General features: G+C 34.1%; 1 protein-coding gene across 1 annotated transcript in view; it reads left to right on the top strand.

Moving 5' to 3' along the window:
• The window catches only part of mfr (ferlin family C2 domain-containing myoferlin misfire), a 147,316-nt gene that overhangs the window by 73,578 nt on the left and 46,450 nt on the right, over nt 1–27,288 (top strand). Inside the window, exons 18-23 of the mRNA XM_072545025.1 lie at nt 3,523–3,929; nt 10,531–10,701; nt 11,280–11,425; nt 12,987–13,135; nt 20,097–20,284; nt 25,806–26,044. Of these exons, the coding sequence (XP_072401126.1) occupies nt 3,523–3,929; nt 10,531–10,701; nt 11,280–11,425; nt 12,987–13,135; nt 20,097–20,284; nt 25,806–26,044 (1,300 nt within the window). The remainder of the gene's footprint in view (nt 1–3,522; nt 3,930–10,530; nt 10,702–11,279; nt 11,426–12,986; nt 13,136–20,096; nt 20,285–25,805; nt 26,045–27,288) is intronic.

The raw sequence follows: 27,288 nt of genomic DNA, 5'->3' as shown, positions 1-27,288 counted from the left end.
TGGGTTTTAGAGGGAATGGGTCTCAGAGAATTTTGCAGGTAGTACGCTGTCATTGTTTTTAAGGCAGTTTCGAGTTTCTCCTCCACTTCTTCAAAACTATTTCCTTGAGCACATATTGCAAGATCGACAGCATAGAGGAAGTGCTTGGTTTCGGTCGGCGTAGGTTGGTAGTTTTTGTATATATTGAAGAACATTGGTGCTAAAACACTTCCCTATGGGAGGCCGTTTTTTTTAACTCTCCACCTACTTACTTTACCTCCAGCATAACGAAAAAACATCTGTTTTGCAGTAAGGAATATACGACCTTACCCAGATGGTGGTCATTGAGAGTTTCGTATAATTTGCGGAGCAATGTTTTTTACCTTACTGTATCATAGGCTGCTGTTAAATCTACGAAAGCATAACCTGTTATAAGTTTTTTCTTAAAGCCCTCTTCAATGTGTTCTGTTACTGCGAAGACTTCACTGGGGCAAAATTTCCGGGTCTGAATCCTCCTTGTGGGATGAGGTGCTTGTCGACATTTTTTTCTGTTCTGGCAAGCATAAGTCTCTCGTATAGTTTGAAAAAGTGAAACAACAGCGAAATAGGCCTGTAGCTACTGGGATTTTCTGTGTCCTTTCCTGGTTTTAACAAGGCTATTACTTTAGATTTCCTATATGATTTTGGAATTTCGCAGGCTTTGCAGCACGTGTTATAAAGTTGCAAGATCCAGTTTTTTGCTCCTTGGCCTAGATGCTTTATTTGTTCACTGCATATATTATCCACACCTGCAGATTTCCCGTTTTTTAACCTGTTTATACCGTCGTGGAGATCTTTTAGTGTAAAAGGAGTTCCTAGGTGGTTTGTCTCCTAATCCAATCTTCTTCTAGTGTTTTGCACAGAGTTGTAAATATTAAAAACCAGGATCTGGAGGTAAAGCGCTATTGTTCTGCAGTCTTCTTGGACATCACACAAGCTTTTGATAAAGTGTGGCACACACACACACACAAACTTAAGTAATGGTGTTGTTAAAACACGAGGAGAGATTGCCAAAAATCAAAGAACAAAACCCGGTTATCGGCTGATGAAGAAATCAACTTGTTACCGTAATTAGAAAATAATGTTTTTGATTAACATTGAATCAGTTTTAGCAAAATTTTATTTCATTTGAAAAATAAAATTCAATGCTGCTTAAATTATTCCTACAAAAGTACAGCAAGTTCTCCTTTAGAGTTTTCACATAAAAAACAAAAACAATCCCATGCCTAGTTCGTACTATGCTAGTATTTTAGTCGAGTAGCGAGTAATTTAGTAACTAAAACCAAGCGTGTCTGAACAACAAAAATTTAGTCGAATAACGCTATTTGCACACATACCGATTGTGGACGGCCAGTATAAAATCGGACGATATTTTATTGGAGCAGGTGCTTACAGACTCACCGGATTTTTACCGGTCAAATAATCAGTTGCTTGGTTGTCGCGACACGAGTTTACTGAATAATAATGAATCCTAAACGATTTGTTGCTATGTGTTTATTGTATCGTCCTATTCAGCACCATAGGATTAAGTGCAAGTGGTGGATTCATCCTATCAATCAAAGCAAAGAACCCACGGGAACATTCTACACTATTTTGAAGAAATAAGGCGTGGTGGTGTTGGAGTTTTACAACTTCTTCAGAATATCTATTGCATCATTTTATGTACTACATAAAAATCACCCATTGCTATCGTAATTAACACTCACTATCAAAACTAGTTTAATCGTATGTGTGTGTACTGTCGATTTCCTTCGTACCTACAGTTTCACCCAGCAATCGACTGGAATGACCGGTAAAAAATCCATGCGTGTGCAAGCCTGTATTTAGTCACCTACGCCACTACTTTCCGGTATTGCCGGCGATGCAGTGGCAGTGGCCGGCTGTTCATCATTTTACCGGCACCGTTCAGCGGTCGACGTGTGTGTCAGCTCCCGTTCTCACATATGGTTCACTAATGGAATTTGGACAACCGGTATAAAATCGGCCGTCCAAAATCGGTTTGTGTGAAATTCCCCTAAATTAATAAGCAATGTAGTCGAGTCGATCCATTTTATTCTATATTTTTTGGACGAGTAGCGCCTCCCACCACGCTACAGCGCTCACTGGTTCACCAGCTAAATAAGTCCGAACAAGTCGAATTAGTCGAGTTTTGTCAGTTGACGCAAGAATGCCCTTTCGCTGGTGCGAAGAAACAACTTTAAAATTCGTATAAATATTTAAAAAATATAGAACTCCTTGTAATTTTGTTATTGCAGGAATAGTATTTCATAAAAAGGTTATTGTTCCGCTGCTCGGGGAGTTTATTTTCATTAACAGAAAATTTACACAACTCTCAGACATACGTACTAAAATTATCAAAGAATTCTTTGGGATCTTCCAATGTTAATTCCTTCTGAAGGCAGTTGGCAGCTACTAGTTAATCTCCTTTGTCGATCCATTTTCGTATCTACAGCTTCTTTTTACTAATCATAAAATTTCCTCATCCATCTCTTCTAAAATAGCCGTTACGATTAACTTAATTAGTTTATTTACTTTATTGCGTTGTAGGCTGTTTATCTTGCAAAACACAACTCACTTGTGAACTGTACTCCAACAAGTGGAAACGATTTTTGGGCAGTAGTATGTATTTTAGTAACTAAATTACTCGCTACTCGACTAAAATACTAACATAGTGCGAACTAGGTTATAGAGCTAAGATAGCGAATGGGCATTAACTCCGAAATCAATAATATCTGAAACATACACACATACACACATATGCATACACATATCCACATAAACATACACACCATGTACTTTTCATTCCATGGAAACAGAATAAAACCTACAATTATATACTTTTTTTCAGAGCTCTGAAAATTTGGACTATCACAGTTCGACAAGAAAACGTACGCTAAAGGTAAATTATATTAACTTATTGTTTTCTTCTTTTAGTACCCTGTCCGAATATCAAACGTTTTCGATCATATTGGCAATAATAACTTTGTTTACGACAACTCAAAACAGATTAGCGGATGTCTCTTGATACCACTCTCAGAGATTTCATTTACTTACTATACTCCTATTACAGGTTAAATGTTTATATACAGCAAACGATGCACCATATACCTGTATACCTAATTATTTTCCTTTTTGTGCTCTCTCTTACCTATAGCATTACATATGTAATGATTGTGCAGATTGACTCCCATATAAATTTGTAACGACGAACGCGTGTATAGAAGTATAACTTCTACTCCCACTGGACTACCACACCCGTTTTTTATATTATATATGTATATTATTTTTTTTAACATTATTTTTCTTCATAACAAAAGTAGTATTTGCATAATAGAGATTTTTAAAATAAAGTTAACCTTTTCGTTTTTTTAATTTATCGATATGATTCAGAACTAGAAATGCAATCAGAATTTAAATGCTTTATAGACATGTTCAGACCATTTTCTATGTTTAAGTGAAAAAGAGCGTTAAAAAATTAATGTTTTTCGTTTTTGTAACTTATAGATATATGACTCAGAACTGGAAACGCAACCAGAATTCAAAGGCTTTACGGATATGTTCCGACCATTTCCCATGTTTAAGGGAAAACGAACGGGCGATGAGGCTTTAGACGAACAAAATATTACAGGTATTTTTAAGGGTTCAATTGCCATCTACAAGTACCCGTTAAACGGCGATAATGATTACGTATTCGCAAATGGAATCCCTTTGGAAAAAAGTTATTTTGATAACTACCCTGAAAATAATCCCTTGCGGTATCTATTAAGAGTTTATTGTGTTAGAGCGATAAACTTAAGACCTAAAGATATAAATGGTAAATCTGATCCATATATTTGTTTAAAATTAAATCAAAAGGAGATTGTAGATAAGGAAAATTATATTCCACGTAGTGTTAATCCTGTATTTGGCCGGTAAGAATAAAAAATGATATTAAGTCTACTTCTATAACTGTTTTAATAAGATCTTATAGAAATTTCTCTTTAGTTTCAATTTGTAGTGACGACAATATTCATTTTATGTTTTCTTCTTAATGACGCTCTCCAGGTTTTGTAATTGTTTTTAATTGCTCTGCTTTAGTTTTGACAAGTACTGTTGTTTGTATGTTGCAGGAGAGTTTTGTGGTTTATGTGTTTTTGTTATTTTATGTGTTATTTTGTTATTGATTTAGGATGCTGGAAAATTTGTGGCTTGAGTGTTTTTGACTTCTAAAAATTATAAGTGTTTGTGAATGTTTTTATGTATTTTTAACGAGAAGAGAGTGCTGTGCAGTATGGAAAAAATATAAAAAAAAATTAGTTGGTTTGTTAGTTCTGTGATATTATGTGGAAATTGTCATGGCTATTTTCTTAAATTTTCTTCTTCTTTTTCTTGTAGTGCCTATCCGGTTTGGATGTTGGCGACCATCATGGCAATCTGTATTTTGCAAACTGCTGCTTTAAAAAGATTTGTGATTGTTGTGGTAAACCACGTAAGTACGTAGATTTCACAGCCAGGAAATCCTTCGACTTCCTGGTCCTCGTTTTCTTTCTACTTTTCCTTGTAGAATTAATTGCAGCAACATATATCTATCGCTGTTCATCATGATGTGACCAAGATATTCGATTTTGGCTGTTTTTATTATGGTTAACAAGTCTTTTCTTTTTTGCATTCTTAATAAAACGTTCTGATTAGTAACGTGGTCGGTATAGGATATCTTCAGGATTCGATGATAAAGCCAGATTTGGAAAGCCTCAATTTTCCTGCAGGTAGCGTCTATGAGAGTTCAAGACTCAACTCCGTACAACGATATAACATCGTAGTAACCTTATTTTTTGGGTACTGATAAATCATGGCATTTGAATAGCTTAGCCATTTTTTGAAATGCGGATCTTGCTTTCTTATACTATATTTTATTTCTAGGGAATGGTCCCAATTTTTATTAACGTTCATACCAAGGTGGGTGTATATTTTTACTCTTTCTATTTGTTGACCATTCATACGAATTCTTTCAATTTGCTGTTCCTTCTTAGAGATCACCATACATTTTGTTTTCTTAATGTTCAATGAAAGTCCATTCATACACACTTCTGTGATTCTATTCACTAACTCCTGAAGTGCTTCATAACTGTCAGCGAATCCCACCGTGTCATCCGCGTATCTGATGTTATTAATACATTCTCCGTTAATTCGAGTTCCGGTTTCAACATCCTCTACTGCTTTTTGAAAGATTTCCTAGAAGTATATTGTTAAATAGCAATTGAACGTAAATTGTTAAATAGTATACATCTTTGTCGGACCCCACGTTTGAGTTTGATATCAAATGGATTTTATTCTCTTTGTTTGATTCCTCTCTGATTCTTCTCTGTTTGATTGCGAATAACTCTTAGATTACAGGTATTTATTCCAATATTTGTTAATATCTTCATCAACTTGTTGTGTTTTACTGTATCGAATGCTTTGTGGTAATCAATGAAGCATGCATAAATATCGCAATTTACATCTCTGCATTGTTAAAATAGCATTAAAAGTGAAACTGGAACAAAACCATAAGTGGAGATATCCAGGATTGGCTAGTATACCTCTTGAATACAAAGCATATGGTGTTCGTGTGTATCAAGATATAAAAAATGCTTATTAAAAGCTTAAAACTTTTATTTTAAAGAAGATCTTTTCGGAATTGAATCATTCAATCATCAGTTTACTAAGAGAGAGAGTAAAAATACCAATATTAAAAACACGTAAGTTGAAATTTAAATGTATAAAAAGAACACGTTGGTTTTTTACTACTTACATAAAAAGTTGTTAAAAAACATTGTTTGGCCACTGAAAAACACTGGAAGGACATCAGTAACAAAAACAATCCTCATGAAATTTACAAAGGTAAATGCAATAGACCGTTAACTTCGCTAATTAATAAAATGACGACCCCCGCAGTTGGTGAGATTTTGTCGACTTACATTACCTCTGATCTATGCTGGTTGACTGAAAGAAAGATGGTATGAAAAATCAGTCAATACCCGTCAACGTCAAGTGGACTTATGTAGTAGGAGCAAAAGTCATTGTGCTTCCGTTTATAAATAGGCCATTTTTAGTGAAGAATTGTGTTTAATATGTAGCAGGATCAATAGCAATTTTTGGTATGTTTAAAAGGGGGGAGAATGTCAAACAATGAGTGACTGTGATGTAAATTAAATTTGGTGTACCAGAGTAAGACAAAATTTAAGTTATTGAAAATTAAATGATTATCAAAAGTGAAAAAAGAATGTTATTACCTAATTATTTCATTGTATGAAGTAAGTAAAGATAAAAGTTGATTTGAAAATTATGGAAGATAAATCGAGGCAAAAGACAAGAAATAGGAGATATGAACGTGAAGATGTAAGCTGGGGATACTGACATTGACTGTAATAAGGAAATAATAGATGTAATGTGAGTATTTATAAGAAAACCTGTGTAATTAGTTAGGATGGAGATTATGTGAGAGGATGGGAAATTGGATATTGGAATAACGATGTTAATGTATTAATTGTGACAAGAATAGTGTTAAGTACGACAGAATATATAGGGCGATAATTAAGCTATGGGAAAAGAGAAAGTAATGTAGAAGTAAGTAAAACTGGATGTGTAGTTAAAAGGAAGAAAGTTGGAACAGGAGAACAATTGTCGATGTAGTGGGACGAAGTCTCTATTGAGGCTGGTGTGATGATTAACACAATTGGGAATATTTTTCTTTTCCTTAACGATCTCCAAATCCTCAAAAAGGTCAAGTTTGAGATAATCTCTACCTGGGATGTTATGAAGAAGAGAAATACCATCTGGTATCTTGATTGTGTGATTGTGATATTTAAGATGATGGGAAAAAGAAGAACTACTTCTTTTCCCCTTAGAAACTTAGAATGTTCATTGGCTCTGGTTACCAGAGATCTACAAGTTCTACCAATATAAGTGGCATCACAGTCAGAACATTGAAGTTTATAAACTCCACTGCGTTTGCTGAAGTCAATAGAGTCCTTACTATTGCATATTGATCTACTCACTTTATTGTTTACTTTAAAGGAAGTAGAAGGCAAAAGAAATAGAGGTAGATCTCCCACACGATACACGGACCATATTGTTGCTACCATTGGCGCTCCATTGTCAGAATGTGCTAGAATGGCAGAAGATAGAAAAACGTGGAGGAACATTGGGAAATTTAGTTAATAGCTTCATGATATCACGATACCTGCATCAGGTTAACGACTAAGAAGAAGAAGAAAGGAAATCTTAACATTTTCAACAGAATTCAGGATAGTGTTTTTGATTGATTCGGAGAGTGTTCGAACAGTGAAATGGTAATGAGAAGTAAGATGAGGAATCTGAAGTAATGTTAGGGTAAGCTGATTGTTGAATCAATTTACGTTTCTTTTTATAAATGAGTTTATGGATGATATCAGGGTTATAGCCATTATTGAAAGCAATCTGTTTGATTATGTTGAGTTCTTGGTTGTAGTTAATGTTGGATAATGGGATGGTTTCTAAACGATGAATGAAACTATTGAATGCAGCTAATTTGTGTGAGATGGGATGGTTAGAATCTAAATGTATTACATGATCTGTTTGTGTAGGTTTTATGTAGATGCTATAATCAAAGACATTGTTAATTCTATTGATAGAAAGGTCCAAGAAATTGATAGAGAAGTTGGACTCTAATTCCATAGTGAATTTAATATTGGAGTAAATATTATTAATAGTGTTAAGTAAGGAAGAAGCTGTATTTGAGTTACCTCTAATGAATACTAATCAATCATCAACGTAACGGAACGAGTGTAAAATTGCATTGTTAATCATGATTTGAGTGGATTTTAGATGATTCATGAAGAGTCAGCTAAAAAAGGGGAAAGACAACTTCCCATGGCTAAGCCATCAGGTTGTTTATAAAAAGTATTATTAAAAGAAAAATAATCTTGTGATAAACACAAGGAAAGTATCTCTATTATTGGTGTGATGATGAGGGATTGGTTGATTTAGATGTGAAAAGGTCGTGAACTAACTGAATAGTTTCAAGTTTAGGTACAGAAGTAAAGAGATTGCTAACGTCAAATGAAAGCATGGTCATATCTGGTAGGAGATTGATGTGATTGAGTTTGGATATTAGTTGGGATGAATTTTTGATGGAAAAAGTGGGAGAAAAACCAGTTATGTCCTTGATTACTCTAAGTATGAATTTAGAAATTATGGAGACATGGGTGTTGATGAAACTGACTACTGGACGGATTGGAATGCCCTCTTTGTGAATTTTTGGAAGATCATAAAGTCTAGGAATTAATGGGTTGCTAGGGATTTTGTAATATGGCGCATGAAAATCAGTGAAAAAAGTAGAATATTTCTTGTTTGTTAATGAATCTATTCAGTGGGTCATGTGGAAGTACTATGAAGCCATTATTATTCAAAAAGGTGTAAACTTTGTTGATGTATTCAGTGTGATCCAGAATTACTAATATTATCTTAAAACACCTTAAAATAGCACTTCTATGCTAAGGAGAGCCTCTCTCGTACCCACTGCGTCCCGAAAACAATACACATAGAGCAATAAACGTTGACTTTCGGCATGATCTTGGTATTACTCCGTTTAAATATATGTCATTGAATATTTTTGTTAGTGGTTGAGTACCGTCGGTCTTCAATAGCTTTATGAGTTTAGCATATGCGTTGTCAAGTAGAGGAGCTTTGCCATCTTTTAGTTGTGATATTGCTTTTTCCACTTCATCTGTTGTGATTGGTAAGTGGTCATTACATATGTAGAACGAAGGTTGTTCGGACCTATTATCATCAAAAAGTTCTTGTATGTATTTAGTCCATATGCATACCTCTTGATTTTTATCTGTGATGATGTTTCCCTGTTGATCTTGCAGTTTGCTAGCTGTGTTGAATTTTTGAAGACTAGCTGTTTGTTTTAATTTTTATGCATATTAAATGTATCGTGTTTTTGTTCCAACAACTCTATCCCTTCACACTATGTTTTTAACCAATTTTCTTTGACCGTTCGTATTTCGGCTGTTATTTGTCTCTGCATATTTTTTTACATTTTTTACATCTTTTATTTTCTTTTTTCTTCCATGAGTTGCAGTATATTGTCATTCATCCAACTTTTCCTCTTTTCTTTATTTTCTATTAGATGTTCTTCTCTGATCTTGTTAAAGGTTTCACATATATTCTGGAGTGATTCTTCCCGATCATATGTTTGCTCCATGTTAATTAGCTTTTCTAAGAGAATCCGTGCGACTGTCTCCTTTGGTTTTTCCTTATCTGTTAGTCTTCTCATATCACATTTTTTGTTACTTTTCTTTTTTGTCATCTTTTTAAATCTATACCTAAATTTCTCAATAACAGGAGTATGATATGACGATACGTCAGCACCGGGGTAACTTTTAACTAATAGGCATTCATTACGAAATCTCTTGTTTACCATTATGTAATCAATTTGATTCCTTATTATGTTTTCTGGTTGATCTTGCGGAGAGTACCAAGTATACAAACGTCTTGGTGGTAGTTTGAAGAACGGATCTAGTACCTATTGCAAATTCTTTTTCCTCTACAAATAGTTTTAATCTTCTCTCCTTTTATTTATCTTCCCTAGACCAAAATAACCAATTGATTCACTGCTTTTCCCTTTACAAATTTTTGCATTCAAGTCACCCATAATACTAGTTATATCTTCTTTTTCAACTTGTTTAAGTGAATATTTCTTGAGACGAGTGCAGGTATTATTGTGAAGTGATATTGTGAAAACAATTATTATTATTAGTATTATTTTGTAAAAATTTCGACACGATGCTCAAACCCATCGATGATTATATCGAAACTTGGGCACTAGGCATATTTAGTTCTGTTTACGTAAGAATCTTTACTCACGAAGGTTTTTTCATAAAAATATCCTGTGAGGTGAGGAATCCAGGTAAATCAGAATATTCTTTTTCTACATTGGCTATACAATAAAGGTTGTAGGGAGCGAACGGTCTTGAATTCTGTGATTTTGAGGTTTTGTTGCTGGAGATGACTGAAATGGAGTGTGTTCTCAAAGCGGCTTTTTCCGTCCCAATAGATAAAATGTAGGGTGATATCATGTGGCATAACTTTGGTAAAGTCAATGTGGTTTAGAGGTATTTCAGGTGCATTTATCATTTTAAAAAAGCTCCTTTAATTTGATAGGTACTGTATCTAATGTATGTTACATATGGTATTCTTTTGGATTATTTATAGCATATATGAAGTTTGCCTTAAAGTCAATGCATAAGAGAAGGATGGTTGGAATTTAAGTTATCGTGGTGATGTGGTCACCAAATAAGTCAACCGATTTGCGATTTCTTGTAATTATGGTTGAATTTTAGGACTATTAAGTTAAGGAAATTCAGTTACAGCTTTTAATTACAGATATTGATAAAAGACATGATTTTTGTTTTATCCTTTTAATGTTGTTGGGCTCTTCATAGCTGCATCTCTATAATTAAATTTTTACATAAACCTAAATTTCAATATTTTATTTCTTGTTTTCAGTTGCTTTGAATTTAGCGCCACTTTTCCTCAAGACTATTTATTAAAAATATCCGTATGGGACTATGATATGACAACAAGCGATGACCTTATTGGAGAAACAGAAATTGATATAGAAAATAGATATTATACCAAACATATGGCATTTTGTGGAATACCAGAAACTTATGAAAAGTTAGTGTGTTTTAATTTTTTTTTTTTTATTCGGGCAGAGATCCGAACGGCATCAGCTACATTAATTAAAATATAAAAAGGCCGAACAATATCAAGGAATACTAAGCTCAGGTTGGCCAATGCCTTTTTTTCTCATTGCTACGTATGCATCTGAAACATGGACCCTCAAAACAACCGATAGAAATAAGATCGAAGTCTTCTAGATGTGGTTCTACAGAAGAATTATATGCGTGTCCTTACCGAATACAGAATCAATCGGTCAATTCTGAAAGAGCTTAATCCAAAACATAAGCTATTAAGAAAAGTAAGCCGACTATACCTAAATTAATTCGGATATATAGCAAGAACAACAGGGACTATGGAATTATTAGTAGTAGATGGAAAAAGGAATGAGGAGGTTGGCGATACTGTTGATAGGCCAAGGCTCACGAAGGGCTGTAGCGCTAACTGCGGAGGATGAATATTATTTCTTTATAATTCAGTGGTCAGCAGTATCGTATTGATTTTGATTGGGCACTTCTTCTGCCTCACAGTTTGTCTTTCCGAATGTTGTGACAAAATAAGTAACTCCTTTTTAGATCGGGATATTGTGCATGGAGAGGACAACATAAACCATCATGTATTTTACTGGAGATCTGTAATAAATGGAATGTCGGGATTCCTGAATATAAAGAAAAATCAGTCAAGATTGGAGAAAAAGAATTTTATACAAATAATTTTACATGTGAGTATTATTTTGATATCAGTAAGTATGGATTGCTATAAGTGGACAAAGGCTAAAAATTTAGGTTCAAATAGAATACTGGAAATAATTTTTAGATGGAAAAATCCGTGTAATAATGAAAACTGTCACTCACGGACTTCATAGCATTCGAATCTTAGCCTCGCCAAATATTTTTAGGCCCCTTTGTTTTGTAGGTTCTCCTCATTTTTGGCAGTTCAGGAGCATGAAGGTGAGACGTGCTCGTTAAAATGGCTCGTAAATATACCAAATACTTAAAAAAATATGCAGAGAACGTTTGTAATCATTTCTTTACTGGGGAATGACCCTAATCATATTGACATTTATAGAAAATGTATATCGTTATGTCCTCAAATGGATCAGTCACGTTTATTTGTTTGCTATAGAGCAGGAAAATGTATCAAACAACTGGTTGGGAAAAATTCTATCGCTAAAATTTATACAAAAATTGCATAATTTTCAAAATTCCATAATTGCCTAAGTTTACTTGCAAATTCTGGAGCAGATATTCTTGCTTTAAAGCAACACGGACGTTGAAAATCTACGAATATCGCTGAAGGGTACGTAGAGCAATCTCTTCCAAAAGAGCGAAAAGTTTCGTACCAAAAATTATAGTCTAGGTGCCACACTGCAGGATAGCCTCATAAGACCTCGACCCCCAAATATCTCATGCGATACTTTCTGTACCGGGTGCTTTTTCTCTCCAGCTTATCCAAAAGTGGTCATTTTGAAGGAATGTATCAAATTTATTAATAACGTATTGCTGTTTAATGAATGCAAAAGTCGACTTCGTGAAATATCCGAAACAAATCTTGTCCGACAAAAATTTTGGTTCCATAAGGGAGTCCACCAAACTAAACATGCCAAAAAACAACTTCAAAACATTTAGTAACAACAAGCTGAAGTTTAAAAATAACGTGAAAAATACTATTTTTACATTGTCCGACAAAATGTACTCGCCGATTTTTTCATCCAACGGTGAAAATCGGCTTTTCCCCGAGTCTGTGGAAATTTATTAATAATTGTCGGACAAAAAAAAATTAGAATCGTGAAATATTTACATACTAAATGGAATATGTGTGTGACAAATAAAAAAAGTTTATAAAATAATTATTAAAAATAAATAATTCATTGGTAGATTGAATTTCTAAGCATTTTGAAGAAGGGGGTAAACTTAAACGAATGATCACCTCCTGAAATAAAAATCCTGGCTACGTCACTGCATAGGATGTAGGTAGGCCCTATTTTTGCATAAACTCAAGATTTCTCTAAAAAAATAGGCTAACGTAGCGACATCGAACATTATACTGATCCATCAGTCAAACGTCTTTGTCCAAAAAGCTTCATTCATAGTAATAATATAAGGCAAACCACAGATTTTTCACCAAATTACATAAAAAAAAATAAACAAAACACAACTAAAAATCTTTTAACATTTTACTCTTTTTATAAGATTGATTATTTTATAAATTATCTTAAATATAAAAAATTGTTCGGCTGCCATCTAACGGACGATTACCAAACCAATTGTTATTTTTTACAGCTAGTGGTGACCGTGAGTATGATCAAGAAGTTCTTGCTTTAACCGCACTGAGGCGCTGGAGAGAAATGCCTCTAGTTGGCTTCCCTTTAGTACCCGAACATGTCGAAACGAGATCGTTGTTTCACCCCTCGAAACCAGGTGTCGAACAGGTAATTCGTTTTTATGAGTAAATAAACGGAAAACTTTTTTTTAAATGTAATAGTTCTATTTCATAATATTAAAATAATTCCGAATGCGTTCGTTTTTTTGTACAGAAAATTAAAAAGTGTTTATTTCGTTTTGTTTCTGAACTTTTCACTTGACTTGTAACATCTTGAGGAAACTATCAGTTTTCTAAAATGTTGGATTATTGTATTTATTATAAATTCGTAGTGTTTTAAATTTATTTGGTACTTAAAAAAAAATAAATATAGAGAAATTTGTGTGCTTTTAATATCAACGATTTTTTTGGGATATTGATTTTATTTCAAAAATATTTAGTCAATTATTATCCTTTAAAAATTATGTAGGGGAGAGTGGTCCACAGTGAGATGGTTTTTAGTAATTCGAGATTTTTTCACAACTTTTTTTATATATATTGAAAACAAACAAATAATCCTGTAAATTGGCTTTTATTTTGCAAACATACACAACAGAAATAGATTTGAACTTGAAAACATAAGTGTAAAAAAAATCTGTTTGACGTTGCAAAGTGTCTCACTATGTCCAACAGTGGTCCAGAATGAGACACACAGTGGTCCACAACGGGACATCGTTCATTGAACATGTAGTAGGCTAAAATTCTCTTCAAACTAAACACAATTATTTTGCCTCTTTGTTTTTCCATATAACATTGGTGCAAGTAAAATCATCCCTATGTCTTATGATATAACACTAGCAATTTCAGGAACGTTTGGATAAAAGAACTTGTTCGATTTATTTTTTCTTCTCAGATAATTGATCTCTTATTAGAAATCATCGGAAAGATTAGTCAAATTTTGCCAAACAAAATATTTTACTGACTTTTTGCTTGCAAACTTTACAAGAACATAGATATCAATGACTGCATTTCTATCCAGTTCTTTGAATCCTATTGTTGGAGCATCAACGTCGGCATCATATTTAGATGAGCTGGTCAGGGATTCTGCTTGGTCACTTAAAGAACTATTTTCGGATTAGATAAATCGTGTTTTTACTGTCTTAGCTCTAGGTTTGCGTTTTTCGGTGTTCTTTTTTTCTCACACTCATTTCCTTGGAGCGACTTTGGGGTAGACTCGAAACTCTTGGAGGCTCGAAAACGATTTTCTTGTCATGATGGTTGCTTAAGAATCATGGTCAATAGTAAGTGTTGGTATCTAAATATCAAGATTCGAGTTAGGATCCTTTTCTCCATGTTTGTCATTTGTGTAGGAATCTGAAACTAGAGATTCGACATTACCATTTGAAGATGTTGACTGTTCACGATCTGTGGCAGAACTAGGAAGAAAATCTTATTCTGCAAAAACATCCAAATCATAAAGGAAAATAATTGATATACGGAATCCTGATGTTATATTAATTGGAGTCATTGAATGCTAAAATGCACTCGTAATACATTTTGGTATATCGTATATGGTCATTGGAACTCCGGGGTGGTGCATGAGCCAATAGTCGACAGCTCTGTTATAGTGTGCTTTAAATAAAAAATAAACATCAACATCTCATAGTTGTAGTTTATTACTGAAATGGGGCGGAAAAGTTAAAATAGTCACTCCTGTGAATCTGGCTAAATCCATACATTCTATTGAAAGACGGCTTTAGTGGTTATCGAACAACGGGAATGTTATATTTTCGATTGAAAAATTTTTATGGTTTATGGAACAATAACTAGCTGTTCATCCAGCTTTTAGGTGTTGCAAATCAAAAAACTACCAGTTGGCTTATTACGAAGCATATACGATTTCAAATGAGCAATAGGAAATATAATAGCTGGTGAAAACGTGTTTCCTGAAGCACTTATCAAGCATCAGGTCGTTACTTAAGACACTCTTTCGGCACTAGTTATTTGACTCACTTGTTTAACTCCCTTGGAAGCAATCACTTTTTTTGGTTTCTGCACAATTGTCGTCCCAGTTTCATCTAGATTCCACATTCTAGAGCCATCAGCAAAGCTTTCGTGCCTGCTTAAGACATTGTGCAATTTATCAATTGACAAAGAAAATTGACACATTATGTTTATTAAAAGATGTAGCACGCGAGCGACTAAATACATGTCTGTTGCTCAAGTTAGGCGATCGTTTTAAAAATAATTCTCTCATCTATTCTTGGCCTGCAGCTCTATTATCTAACCAATTATTCGGAATCCGAATATTATTTTTTAAGCCATTTCATATGGTAAACAGCGGCATCCAAGAGTAGTTAAACCGTAGTTAATTTTTGAGTACACTCCGAGGTAACCTGCTAGTGCAAATTCTTGTTCTTTTGACATAATTTGGCGGCATTCATAGAAAGGTCTTATTCGTACTTCGATATCAGGGTTATTCCTTTGTTTTTTCACGTATCTGAAATAGAGAAATTATTGTTTATTGAAAAAATAAAATCTTTTACGCGAAACCTAATCGATCTTCATTTCCTTTACAATTTACCTTGCTAAAGTCTGAAATGACACCCCCTTCAGTTCTGCTGCGTTTCGCGATGAAAACCCTTTTTTGTGACTAATTTCACGGTTGTCTCATTAAATTGTCAGAAAAAGAAGCCATGTTAGTCTTTCTAATTCTATACCTTACCATGATCTACAAAAAAAAAGAAACAAATATTATGAGTTTGTATAACTAACGTCCTTAATGGAGTACAGTGAGACACATCTCAGTCTGCCCCCCTAAGGATTGTCTTACTATACCCCACAGGTACAATTTGAACAAAGTGTGATATTTTTTCTAAATTTGATAAAAAAAAATAATATCGCTACCTAATTACATGCAGAAATACCTAAGCTTTAGTTACCATCAATATCAAAGTACTGACCCAATGCACAACCGAATAATATCGGTCCATGAGAGGAACAATATAATTACTTTCGGGAGAAAAAATCACACTACCAGCTGACACGCAAAAACGAACAAGCGAACTGAAGTTAAGATTTGCTGGTAGACTCTACGTGTTGAGACAACCTTGTGGTGGGGATAGCATGCAAAGTTCTGTTGACATATCCTCAGAAAATGCATTGTCGCAATGTGGACCACTCTCTACTCATAAACAATAGTCCAACAAGAGCAATTTTTTTATGTTTCTAGGCATTACTGGTAGAAAAAACACCTTTGCTTGTCCTCAATATCGACAGAAAAGTCATCCACATATTGGACAATTTTAAAGGGATAGTTAGTCAGTTGGGGGAAGGGAGTGAGGGAACTTCCAATTAACCCTAACCAAAAAACATAGAAAAGATAAACCCGAACGACATAAAAGACATAAATAATAACTTATCTGCATTAAGTTTCCTTAATTTTTCGTCTTTATTGGGTTGAATTTGTCTGTCTGTCGTTTAAGTTTCAGTTTAAGCCAGTTAATATATTTCTATGTCTCAACAATTTTTTTCTTTAATTTTGGACCTTGTTAAGGGGATTTCTTTATTCCCTCTATGTATCCTCCACTGTATTAATTATTTTTAGCTTATGTAAATCAGCTGCGTACAAGTTAAAACACAAGGGGCTCAGATCGGCCCAGTAAATAAGACATGAATTACACCATCTGGACCAATAAGCTTATAGTGTATCTTAAAAAGATTTTTCCAAAATTCTAGAAGTGAGTCGGCAAAGAGGCGCATTGCTGGAAAAATTTAATTTCATATTAAGGATATTTATATTTAGGGATGTTTCAAAACTTCGTGAACCATGAAGCCGAAAAAAAAATTTTAATTTTATACTCACTTCAATATATAAGTATTAAAAACGACTGCTGAAAAAAAAAACATTAACTACTTTAACTATTTTACTAATGCAAAAACTCATTTGATTCTGTTTTGTTATGAAAACGCCCTGCAGACGTTGTCGGATTTCATAGGTTCGTTCGTAGATTGACGTCACCAACTGAGTGAGATAGGCTCACGATATTTCACTTTTTATTAAATCGGCAAAAATACCAAAATTTATTTTTCTTTATTAACTTTACAAAGAAAATAAAAACAAGCTTTCTATTCCAAATCTCGTATCGAACATCCTCTAAAATTCCTTTTTTACCAAAACCAAACCTCTCGTTTTCTTTTATACCATTTCCAAATATCTCTTCCTTGGCCAATAAACACCCTTGAATAACACTTATGTCTTTCCCACGCTTTATTTCGGTGAATCCTCTTCCTGTGTCTCCTCCTTTCGTTTTATTATACACACTGCATACTACCCGCTTCTGGTATTACTGCTAATCTATCTTATCTATAGTTACAAACGCTTACATACAACTAAAATTTAATTTTCAGAAAATCTGGCCCTGTAACTTACGTATTGTTGTATATCTCCCTTGTTTTGTAGACAGGTATCAATATACTGCTTCTCGATTCGTCCAGCATTTATCCCACTTCCATAAGTCTATTTAACAAACATATTAGCCAACCTGCTCCTGTCTATTCAAACTGTCCAAATTTCCCCAGGAATATCATTCGGTCCAACTGCTTTTTTTTTCTTTACGTGTCATATCAGAATTTTTTAACGTTGGCGAATCACCATTGCTAAGTCTTCTCGATTATCTGCCACATCTGAGTTCTAAGTATCTGAGTTCATTCACGAATGTTTTTTAGTCAAAAACCTGTTTTCTTCTTAGTCCTTTTCGACGTTCTATTTTGTCCCTAAGAATTAATTGTAGTAGTCTACATCGATTTTCTCTCTCGTCTTCTCAAATGTAAAAAGTCTGTTTTGTCATGTAACATTATGAATCTTAATCTTAAGTTTTACAATTTGAACAATAAAATATCTTAGTTCTTAGCGATACATTGGCACATTTTGCATGAAATCAAATTTCACATTTAAGACATTGAATCATATCCTCGACTGATTCAGACTCACATATTTCACAATACCAGCTGTCAGATTTAGCTACAGCAAATTTTACTCCCTTTTTCACAACCAATTTTTGATAATTTTAAAGTGATTTTAACCGATTTTACTTTAGATGCCTTAACTCGTGCTTTAACTTCATTTTTGTAAGGGGAACTAGTCAATTCAACGGCGTTCTGGGTGCGGCAAACTTTTGATGGTTTTGATTTTTTTATAGGCAACGGCGAAATATCCTGAACTGAAATAGTATTTAGGGAAGTTGATGCTGCTCTCTTCGTTTGTGCTGCCAATAAAATATTATCTTCTTGAAAAGAGGATGCTTCTTGTTTGGATTCATGGTTAGCTGTTTACTGTCAAACATTATTGAAGCTGCAAAATCAGTTTCTTTAAAAACATTTTCATCTATAGGCCAAATGCTACTAGCACGAAAAGTTCTGCGCATTTCTCACTGTTACAGCAAGTCCATAGCCTCTCCAATTTTTCCGGAAACCTGAAACATTGATATAGTTCGACCCACGTTATTTCGCAACCATTTTTGGATGCATTGTCCATAAACATTTTGAGAGGCTCTGAAAAATCCAACATCCAACGGTTGAAGTCTGTGTGTAATGTGACTTGGTAACTGTAATAACCTTATTCCAATATTCCTGGCAATTTGTAGAGCTTTTAGGTTTTTACTGTGGGTGCTGTGACCGTCACATAATAATAAAACAGTGGTCTTAGGGCTTGACTTAACTGTTTCTATGAAATGATTAAGCCATGTCACAATAATATCGCTACTGATGTATCCAGTATCGCTAATAGTGACAATGCTGCCAGGTAGAAAACCAAATGAAAGTTCCTCTTGAAAAGCTTTCATCTTAAAAATTATTATGGATGGTACAAACTGCCGTGCTGCACTAGCACAACAAACCACAGTAGTATTTACTCCTCCCTCTCTCCACTAGAAATGCTCACAATTTGATGTTTCCCTTCTTGGCTAATATTTTCTGACATTGCCTTTGTACGGTTGAGCAGCTTTCTCATCGACGTTGAAGATGCGTGTGGCGGTCAATTTTTCTTCTATACAAATTATTTGTAAAAGTTTTTAATTTTATCAATGTGTGCTTTGCTTAATCCTGCAACCCTTGCCATTGATGTTTTCTCCGGCTGCCATAACGATATTTCTTTATGATTTGACATGAAGCCATAACACCACTTTTTGCCTGTCATACGTTTAACTGTGTTGAAATTGTATTTCAAATTGTTACTTGTTGTCAATTCAAATGCCAGTTTGCGGACATCTTGTATGCTCATCCCGAAGCTTCGATCTTTGAAAATCAAAATATGTTTAGCCAATTCTGCTTCAACTGCTTCATTAAATACAGTAAACCTGCCTATTTTTTTAATTGCATTATTTGCCCGTTTGTTCTTTTTAGTGTAACTTTAGGTACTTTAAACAACCTTGCACATTCGTTAAGCCCATAAGAACTCTACCAAGCACCAAATGGGGCTCGTTTAATTTACAATATGGCTGCCTAAATTGGACCGGTCCAATTTACAAGTCAACTGCTGGTCCAATTTAGGAAACTTTGTTATAAAGCTAAACAATATCAAATTTCACCCACAACAGGTTTTACCAATTTGGAGGTTAGGCCACGAAAATAGTCCCTATCCCATGGCCTCTTTAATGAATCTTGAGAAATAAAGATATTATAAATGTTGTGATTACTTACTGGAACGCTAGGTAGTAGTATCTTTGTATCGGAAGTTAAATAATCACGAAAACACTAATATTTTCTCAACCGTTGTTTACAGCTGCATACGTATTGCAACTCTAACAAGTTTCGCAATGTAGTTCTAGTTGGTATTAACGGATATCACCATTTGTTGTCGATTCGCTTAAATCTGCAAAAGTCCAATTTAGGAGCCGGTCCAATATAGGAGACTCTGCCCTACATAAATAGAGAGAAATTACTATTATACCTACTTGGCGAGTTTGACAACCACGAGATCAATAATGTATAAAAGTTTTTACTTCACATTGCGTCTTAAGTATAGTTATTATTCTCTGGTTAAATACATTTTGCAGTAGTTGGGTAAAAATTAGAACGTCATTGTTTTTCAGGGAAAACTTCAACTCTGGATAGACATATTTCCAATAATCGATGTACCTCCTCCAAAGAAGATAGATATATGTCTTAGAAAACCGACGCCGTATGAGCTTCGTGTGATTATTTGGAACACAGATGAAGTTTTACTCGACGAAGACGACTTTTTTAGCGGCGAGAGGAAATCTGATATTTACGTTAAAGGGTAATTACTTGTTATTTTTAAAATTTCATGTTAATCGAAGCGGTTCTTTTAAAATACTGAGCAGAAACAGAAAAAGAATGCACTACATGTTATAAGATTATATAAACAAAACTGAAATCCTCGAGTAAATTCTGCGTAAAAATACGAGAAATAGCAGTTTTTAAGACCGCATAAAAAGCAGACTGTAAAAGACAGACTATAAAAACAGTTATATGTTATAACTCTTGGATATCATTGATCATTATCAGCAAATGCTAAAATCTTGTCATTCCAAATTCTTTTTGACATACCATATATTTTTTCGCACATTTTTCATCAATAAAAATTAGGAAATACTTAGATTTATATTTTTAGAATGTTTTTTTCTTGAAATAAATTTAATATTACTGTGAAATGGAAATCCATTACGTATAAAATGTGACATAAGTGTTCCTCACAAAAAGCGATGGAACAGATAGAGTGAAAGAAAGAGAGTTTACCAACAGATTTAAAATTCTAGGGTATGAATATATGTATTAGGTTCTACGCAGTTTTAAAAATCGTAAATACACGGGGTTTAAAATTAACCGGACACTCAAATTTATCTTAAACTGGCGTTTAATAGTTATTTAACCAACAAGTGTATTAATAAGGGCGATTAACAATTGAGATATTTTAACGCGTGAGCGAAGCCAGCGCGTTAATGTTCGAGATTGTTAATCGCCATTTTAATTCACGAGTTCGTTACAAAACTTTTCCGTCGACCGTACTTTTCAGAAATAAAGATATCTTAGTTTAAATATTTGTTTACTTAACGATAAACAACATTTTTTTCAGCTTTCATTGACTTTATTCAAAGTTTCCTTAGTGGTAGTTTTATTATAGTAAACATTAATATTCGAAATGGTACAATTTCTGAAATTAAAGGAAGATATTGATAAATGATTATCTGCTGCATAGCATTTTGACGTAAATTCTGTTATAGAAGAAGTTAAATTCTAGTGGAGTTAAATTAAACTCTTCGTCCATATCCATCCTTTGATTTTTCAAATACACAGAATTTTAAACAATAAAGTAAATAATGACATACAATGACAGATAGTACTAATAGCGGCTACTTCATTTTAAATTAATTTTTTAGTGGGAATATAAATAGGTATATGTTTGGTTGTCTACACCACAGGTCACTGCCAATCACAGAGCATTTAATTAATTTATGCAAGCAATGTATGTTGTGTTGCCTATAATGAAATCGTTCATTAATAGAAAATCATTCATTAATAGGGGTCATTAATCAATGAATTTGAGGGTGTTAAAATTGATCATAAATGAACGGTCGACGCAAAAAAAGTTTAAGGTGTTCGCAATTGAGTATTTAATAATAAACAAAATTAAAAAGTTAAATTTATTACAAATCAAGAATGTTACACAGAAAAAACAATAAACAATTCAAAAAATTTAAAAATCTGCAAAGAAAAAAAATATAAACATTTTGTATGGAAAACTAAACCTAAATATTTTACTAAAAATATTTAGTAGAATGTAGTACCTAATTACGGCTCTCATTCGATCAGGCGTACTTCGGATTAAGGCAGCAAAGTCTGCTTGAGGGATTTGCTCTCATTCCTCGCGAACTTCTTGCTCCAAATCATTCATGGTTTCAAACTCACCATGGTTACGTCGTCCCAGAATATCCCATGCATGCTCTATTGTATTTAAGTGTGCACTTCTTGGGAGGCCATGGTAATAAGCGAATGCCAACTTCATCCAAGTAATCCCGTGTTATTCTTGCGATGTGCGGATGAGCATTATCTTGCATCAGACGAAAGTTTTCTCCAACAAATGGGACAAATGCCACGACATGATCTTTCAAACACTGCTCAATATATTGCACAATATACCGTTGAGGGTTCAAATTTCTTTCTTTAATTGTAACAAGTTCTGTATGAGTTTCTAGTGAAATGCCTGTCCACACCATTATACCACATCCACCAAATTAAACTCTCGGAGTAAACCAACATTGCTGATAACGTTCACCAGCTCTTCTACATATCCTGGGCCGCCCATCTGATGAGCATCTGTTAAATCTTCATTCATTCGTGAAAAGCACAGCACTCCAATCATCAACACCCCAATTGTGTAAAGTGTAAACGTTACCTCCGATGATTTGCTGTTAATAGAGGTCCTGTGACAGGTATTCTGGACCTTAATCCATATTCATTTAAGCGTCTTCGAACGGTATAAACGGAAACACCGTTTCTATATACATCATTTAATCGTTTAATAAGTACTGGTGCTGATAATGTACGATCCCGTAACGCTTGTGAGTCTTGTGACCTAAGAAAGCGATCTTCAACTTGACTTGTAGTTCTTCGTCTACCTGGACCTGGCCTCCTGGTGTATTGTCCTGTTTCCCGAAATCTTTATATTGCGTCAAACACTGTACTTCAAGAAATTCCTAAAGCATTTGCGATGTAACGAATGCTCCGCACATTATCCTGTAAAGCAACAACTTGTGCTACTTCTTCTGGTGTCATATTTTTTAATGCAAGTTTTAAACAGGAGACAATACAAAACCCTACAGCCGAATTTATAATGAGGTACAGTACCACCCACAATAAACTTAAATTAATACTAAGCCAATTTTTCACATTAAAAACAAAACGTATGTGTAAAAGTACTGTGTTCGCAAAAAACATCTAAACAGGTTTAAACAAGAAAAAAACGTTATCGCTAGTAAGGCATAAAATACAGTTCAATCAAATTAAACAAGTTTTGATCTGAACACCAACAAAAAACAAAAAAATCTGAGTGTCCGGTTAATTTTGCACCCCAGTGTAGAATAAAATACAGTTTATACTAAAATATTTGTCAAAATTATTTTGAAAAATAAACAAATAGTCCAGTCGTGAGAGGTTTAACCCCTAAAAATCTTATTTTTTTACCTGATTTTTGCTGATAATATCAATTTTGGAATCCCAAAAAAAACGCAAAAAGTTCACTACTGTTGCCCAAGGGCTTCTTCCCAAAACCCCCCTCGTAAGGGAGTAAATACGCAAAAAAATCGATTTTAAATAAAAAATGTAGCTTAGATAATTTTAAATAAAACTGTTTTTTAGCACTTTTTGTGTAGAATGAACCATTCTCTCATAAAAAATGGTAGCTTAAAGCGACCGGCGATTTTAAATGTTAGTTGCGCGTGAAACAAAGTTAAATAAAATTTGTACCAATAGTCCAGTCATCAGAGATTTGAACCCTAAAAATCACATGAACAAGCTATTATTCCCCGGAGTGTTAAGGAGTGTTATTCCCCGGTAGTTAGTACATTACTTTTTGTTTCCTTTTTTGTGTATTAGTACAATAACCCCTTCTTTCCATTCATCTGGCATTGTTTCTTCTCCCCAAATGTCTTAAATAAGCTTGTATATAGAAGTTGTACAAAAAGGGTGTACATATGTGAAATTATGAACATAATTTCAGTTAATGAGGACTGTATTACATAGGGCTGGTTCAAATAAATTAGTATATGTGGTAAAAGGTTATACAGATTATAGCAAATTAAGTTTATACAAAGTCTTACCAATTCTTCTGCTGCACATACACACACTCGCGGTATTTAGAGGCTTTCAGTCGCGGTTGTTCTTCATACGGGGAAACTGTCCGGTTACCGGTTTCTGAACACGTGTTTCGCGTATTAACACTTAGATCACGATGTAGAGCACATTTGCGTCTGTACACGATTTAAAATAGTACTTGCGGTATTTTTCGCGTAACTATAAGCGAGAGAGGTAATTAGAGTGGAGAAAAAGCTTCTTAAGTCTGTACCAAGCGATAGGTAGCGATAGAGAGATTATACGTCTGCCTCGTAGGACTCAGCAGACGAAAGAGAGGACGACTGTTTCTAGCAACAGTCAGCAGTCAAGAGAGTGTCCGTTATCATCGAGAGACAACAGGCAAGAGAGACTTTCTTCCTTGCTATCTTACAACTGTCTGTATTTCTAATGGAGTGGGGTTAAAATGTGAGTAGGAAGGGTTGGAGAACGGGAAATAATTGTAAAATTGTGGTAGAATGGTAGCTAGTAATACAGCGAAAAAATGACATGATTTTTCGCATGTGAAAAAATTGAACAGAAGTGTACAACGCTTCTCCTCCATGTTTTAAGCACTCTGCGGGTATACCATCGCTACCTGGTGTCTTATTATTTTTAAGTTTTTTAATTGTCTGTATTACTTCTTCGTATGTCGGGTATTAGTCTTCTATTTCAGCTGTATGTACCTCTATATTTGATGTATTTCTTCTAGATTGGTTGTTCAATAGTTGATAGAAGTATTCCTTCCAGGTTTTTAAGATTTTCTTGTCATCAGTGATAAGCTGCCCGCTGTCGTTTTGAAGGAAGTTTTCTGTTCTTGCTTGGTGGTACCCGGTCTTAATATCTGAAACTCCTTTGAAGAACTGTCTCGCTTGTTCTTTCTTTTTTCTTCTATATCTCTGATTATTTGTTCCTGATACTCCCTCTTCTTCCTTTTCATTAGTTTTCTTGTCTCTGTTCTTCTTTGTCTATACATTTCATTCTTGTTGTGCAAGGGATTTTGTAGCATGTTCTTTCTTGCTGTTATGAGTTCAGGCATTCATCATCGAACAATTTTTTTGTTGTTTTCTTTTTGTATCCTAGTATTTCATCTGATACGCTTGCCAGAGCTAATTTGATATTTTTCCAAGCTGAGTCTATGTTGTCATAGCCTTCTGTCTGTTTTAGAGCGATTTTTATAAGAGAACGCTTATACTTAAAAAGAGATGATACATAATTTTGTTCAAAATTATCTAGGCTACATTTATTATTGGAAACATGTTTTCTACTGCGTACAAATTCTTGGTAATAAATTTTTTTCCGTTCTTCTTCCCCTACGAGGGGCGATTTTAACGGAAAGCCGGGGTGTGTAGGTGCAGTAAACTTTTTGCATATTTTTTGGGATGCCAGAATAAATATTCTCAGCAAAATTTAGCTTGTTTGTATGATTTTTAGAAGTTCTGTTTTTTTTTATTAATATTAATAAGTATTCCGTCTCATTTTAATTTAATCCAATTTTAGTATCAAAAATCTATTAAAAGAATAAAATATTTATTAGTTTTACATATTTCTGAGGAAAATGTGTCTATTATAATCCCCCCCTTTAAAAAGTATGTACCCGGCAAATCCCTCGGCTATTGTTGTCGCATCCGCTGCGTCTGTATATGGTTTTGATAAGGACAATATGAATGATTTTGTAATTTACGTTTTTACCCGAAGGTAAAATTATATAGTTCTTAGTTACGCCCTCCCCTCTCCCAGAGATTTCTGTTAGGCATTTGTAATGTATTTTTAGTAGAATCGAACGAAACTCAGTTCTGTAAACATGTATAGTAAGCAATCAATTGTTCTATGAAAATTGTCGTCGTATATTATTTTAATTTAATAAAATAATATTTTATAGCAAATATATCTCACGGTAAACTAATCGTGGGTCAAGACAATAAGCTTTAATTGTTACGCTATAATTGCAGGTGGGTAGTCGACAGCAGCCAAGCTCAATATACAGACGTTCATTATAGATCACTCACCGGAGAGGGAAATTTCAACTGGAGATTTATTTTCCACTTTGATTACTTGTCAACCGAAAACAAAATTGTAATAAAGAAGAAAGAAAGTATCTTTGCAGTTGATGAAACCGAATTTAAGTTACCTTGCAGGCTAACATTGCAGGTGTGGGATAATGATACGTTTTCTAAAGATGATTTTATAGGTAAGAATAAAACATTTTAAAGTATTAAATATTTACGTTTTGTTTTTACCCACATAATTAAATTTTAAAAAGAACATGGCCATTTGGAAAAGACAAGCGAAGAGCATATGAAAAATATATTAACAACAGAAGTTATGAGTAATGTTCGATCCAAGCTCGTTCTTCTATTAAATCTATTCTACTCGCTTCTTTGCTCTTCAGGTTTTTTACCGTTTTATATGCTTCTCTTGATGTTGGTGACCCTATATGAGTCGCTCAGAAGCAGAGTGGTCTAAATGTAAAATTGATGTTTTGAGATATCGGCAAATAAAGAATTGAGCTAAAAATGAAACCACAAACCACTTCTACAAAAAAAAGTCAGTTGGGCCACTATGTCAAATATTAAGCTTTTACGAAAAAACATAAAACTTTCACTTGGGTCACCTATTCATCTGTTTTCGATCCATTATCATTATCTACTGCCTCCACGTTTGTCTTCAGGTTTAAGTAAAATTCATGATAGACCGGCGGAATGTAAGGAAGAAGACTCTGAAGGTCTTTAAACTTTAGTTGCTCTATGGGTCTTCCAGCAGGATAGAGGATGGCCAAGTAGAAGTCTTCTCTTTTTATCTGAAAGACATCTGTTCTTTTTTTTGTGACGTCAACACAATTAAATAATACACTCTCGTTATTAGAGTACTTAAAATCAATTTTGAATGGCTCTTCTGATTTGAACATTAGCCACTGTATTTTAAGCCATTATACTTTTATAGCTTGCTCTCCTTTTTTTCGGTTTGTAAGTAACTTCTCTAGTTATTCAGAACACTTAAAATTTTCAGAGGTCATTTTAAATACCTGAAATTTGTTTTTCTTTTTGGAACTGGAAATAACTTTCACCCAATCGTCTGGCAAAAAAATGTCTTTAAAATATCGTTTTTGTTTTTTGATCACTACAAAGTCTCTGTCACATGGCAAATAGGAGTGACCGGAAACTAGAAACTTGTGATGTATGACTGTGGGACTGAAAGTATTGGAGACACTCATGTATGTACAAATAGATGCCAGTTTAATATTTCGATTCTGACCTCCGCATTGGTCGCTGTACAAGATCAAAACTGGTGTGTTAACATATGTTTTTACGTAGTGTAAAATGCAAGAACCAATTTCTTGTGGGCCACGTGAGGCTATGCATTCATGCCATACATACATGTGTATCTGTCCTGTCGTTAGATTGTAGATGCTAAAACAATACGTCCACAACTGTC

The sequence above is a fragment of the Diabrotica undecimpunctata genome, chromosome 9, assembly GCF_040954645.1.
Source record: "Diabrotica undecimpunctata isolate CICGRU chromosome 9, icDiaUnde3, whole genome shotgun sequence".
Classification (NCBI taxonomy): domain Eukaryota; kingdom Metazoa; phylum Arthropoda; class Insecta; order Coleoptera; family Chrysomelidae; genus Diabrotica; species Diabrotica undecimpunctata.
The sequence above is the reverse complement of the archived record's forward strand: the minus strand, read 5'-3'. Positions and strand labels throughout refer to the sequence as shown.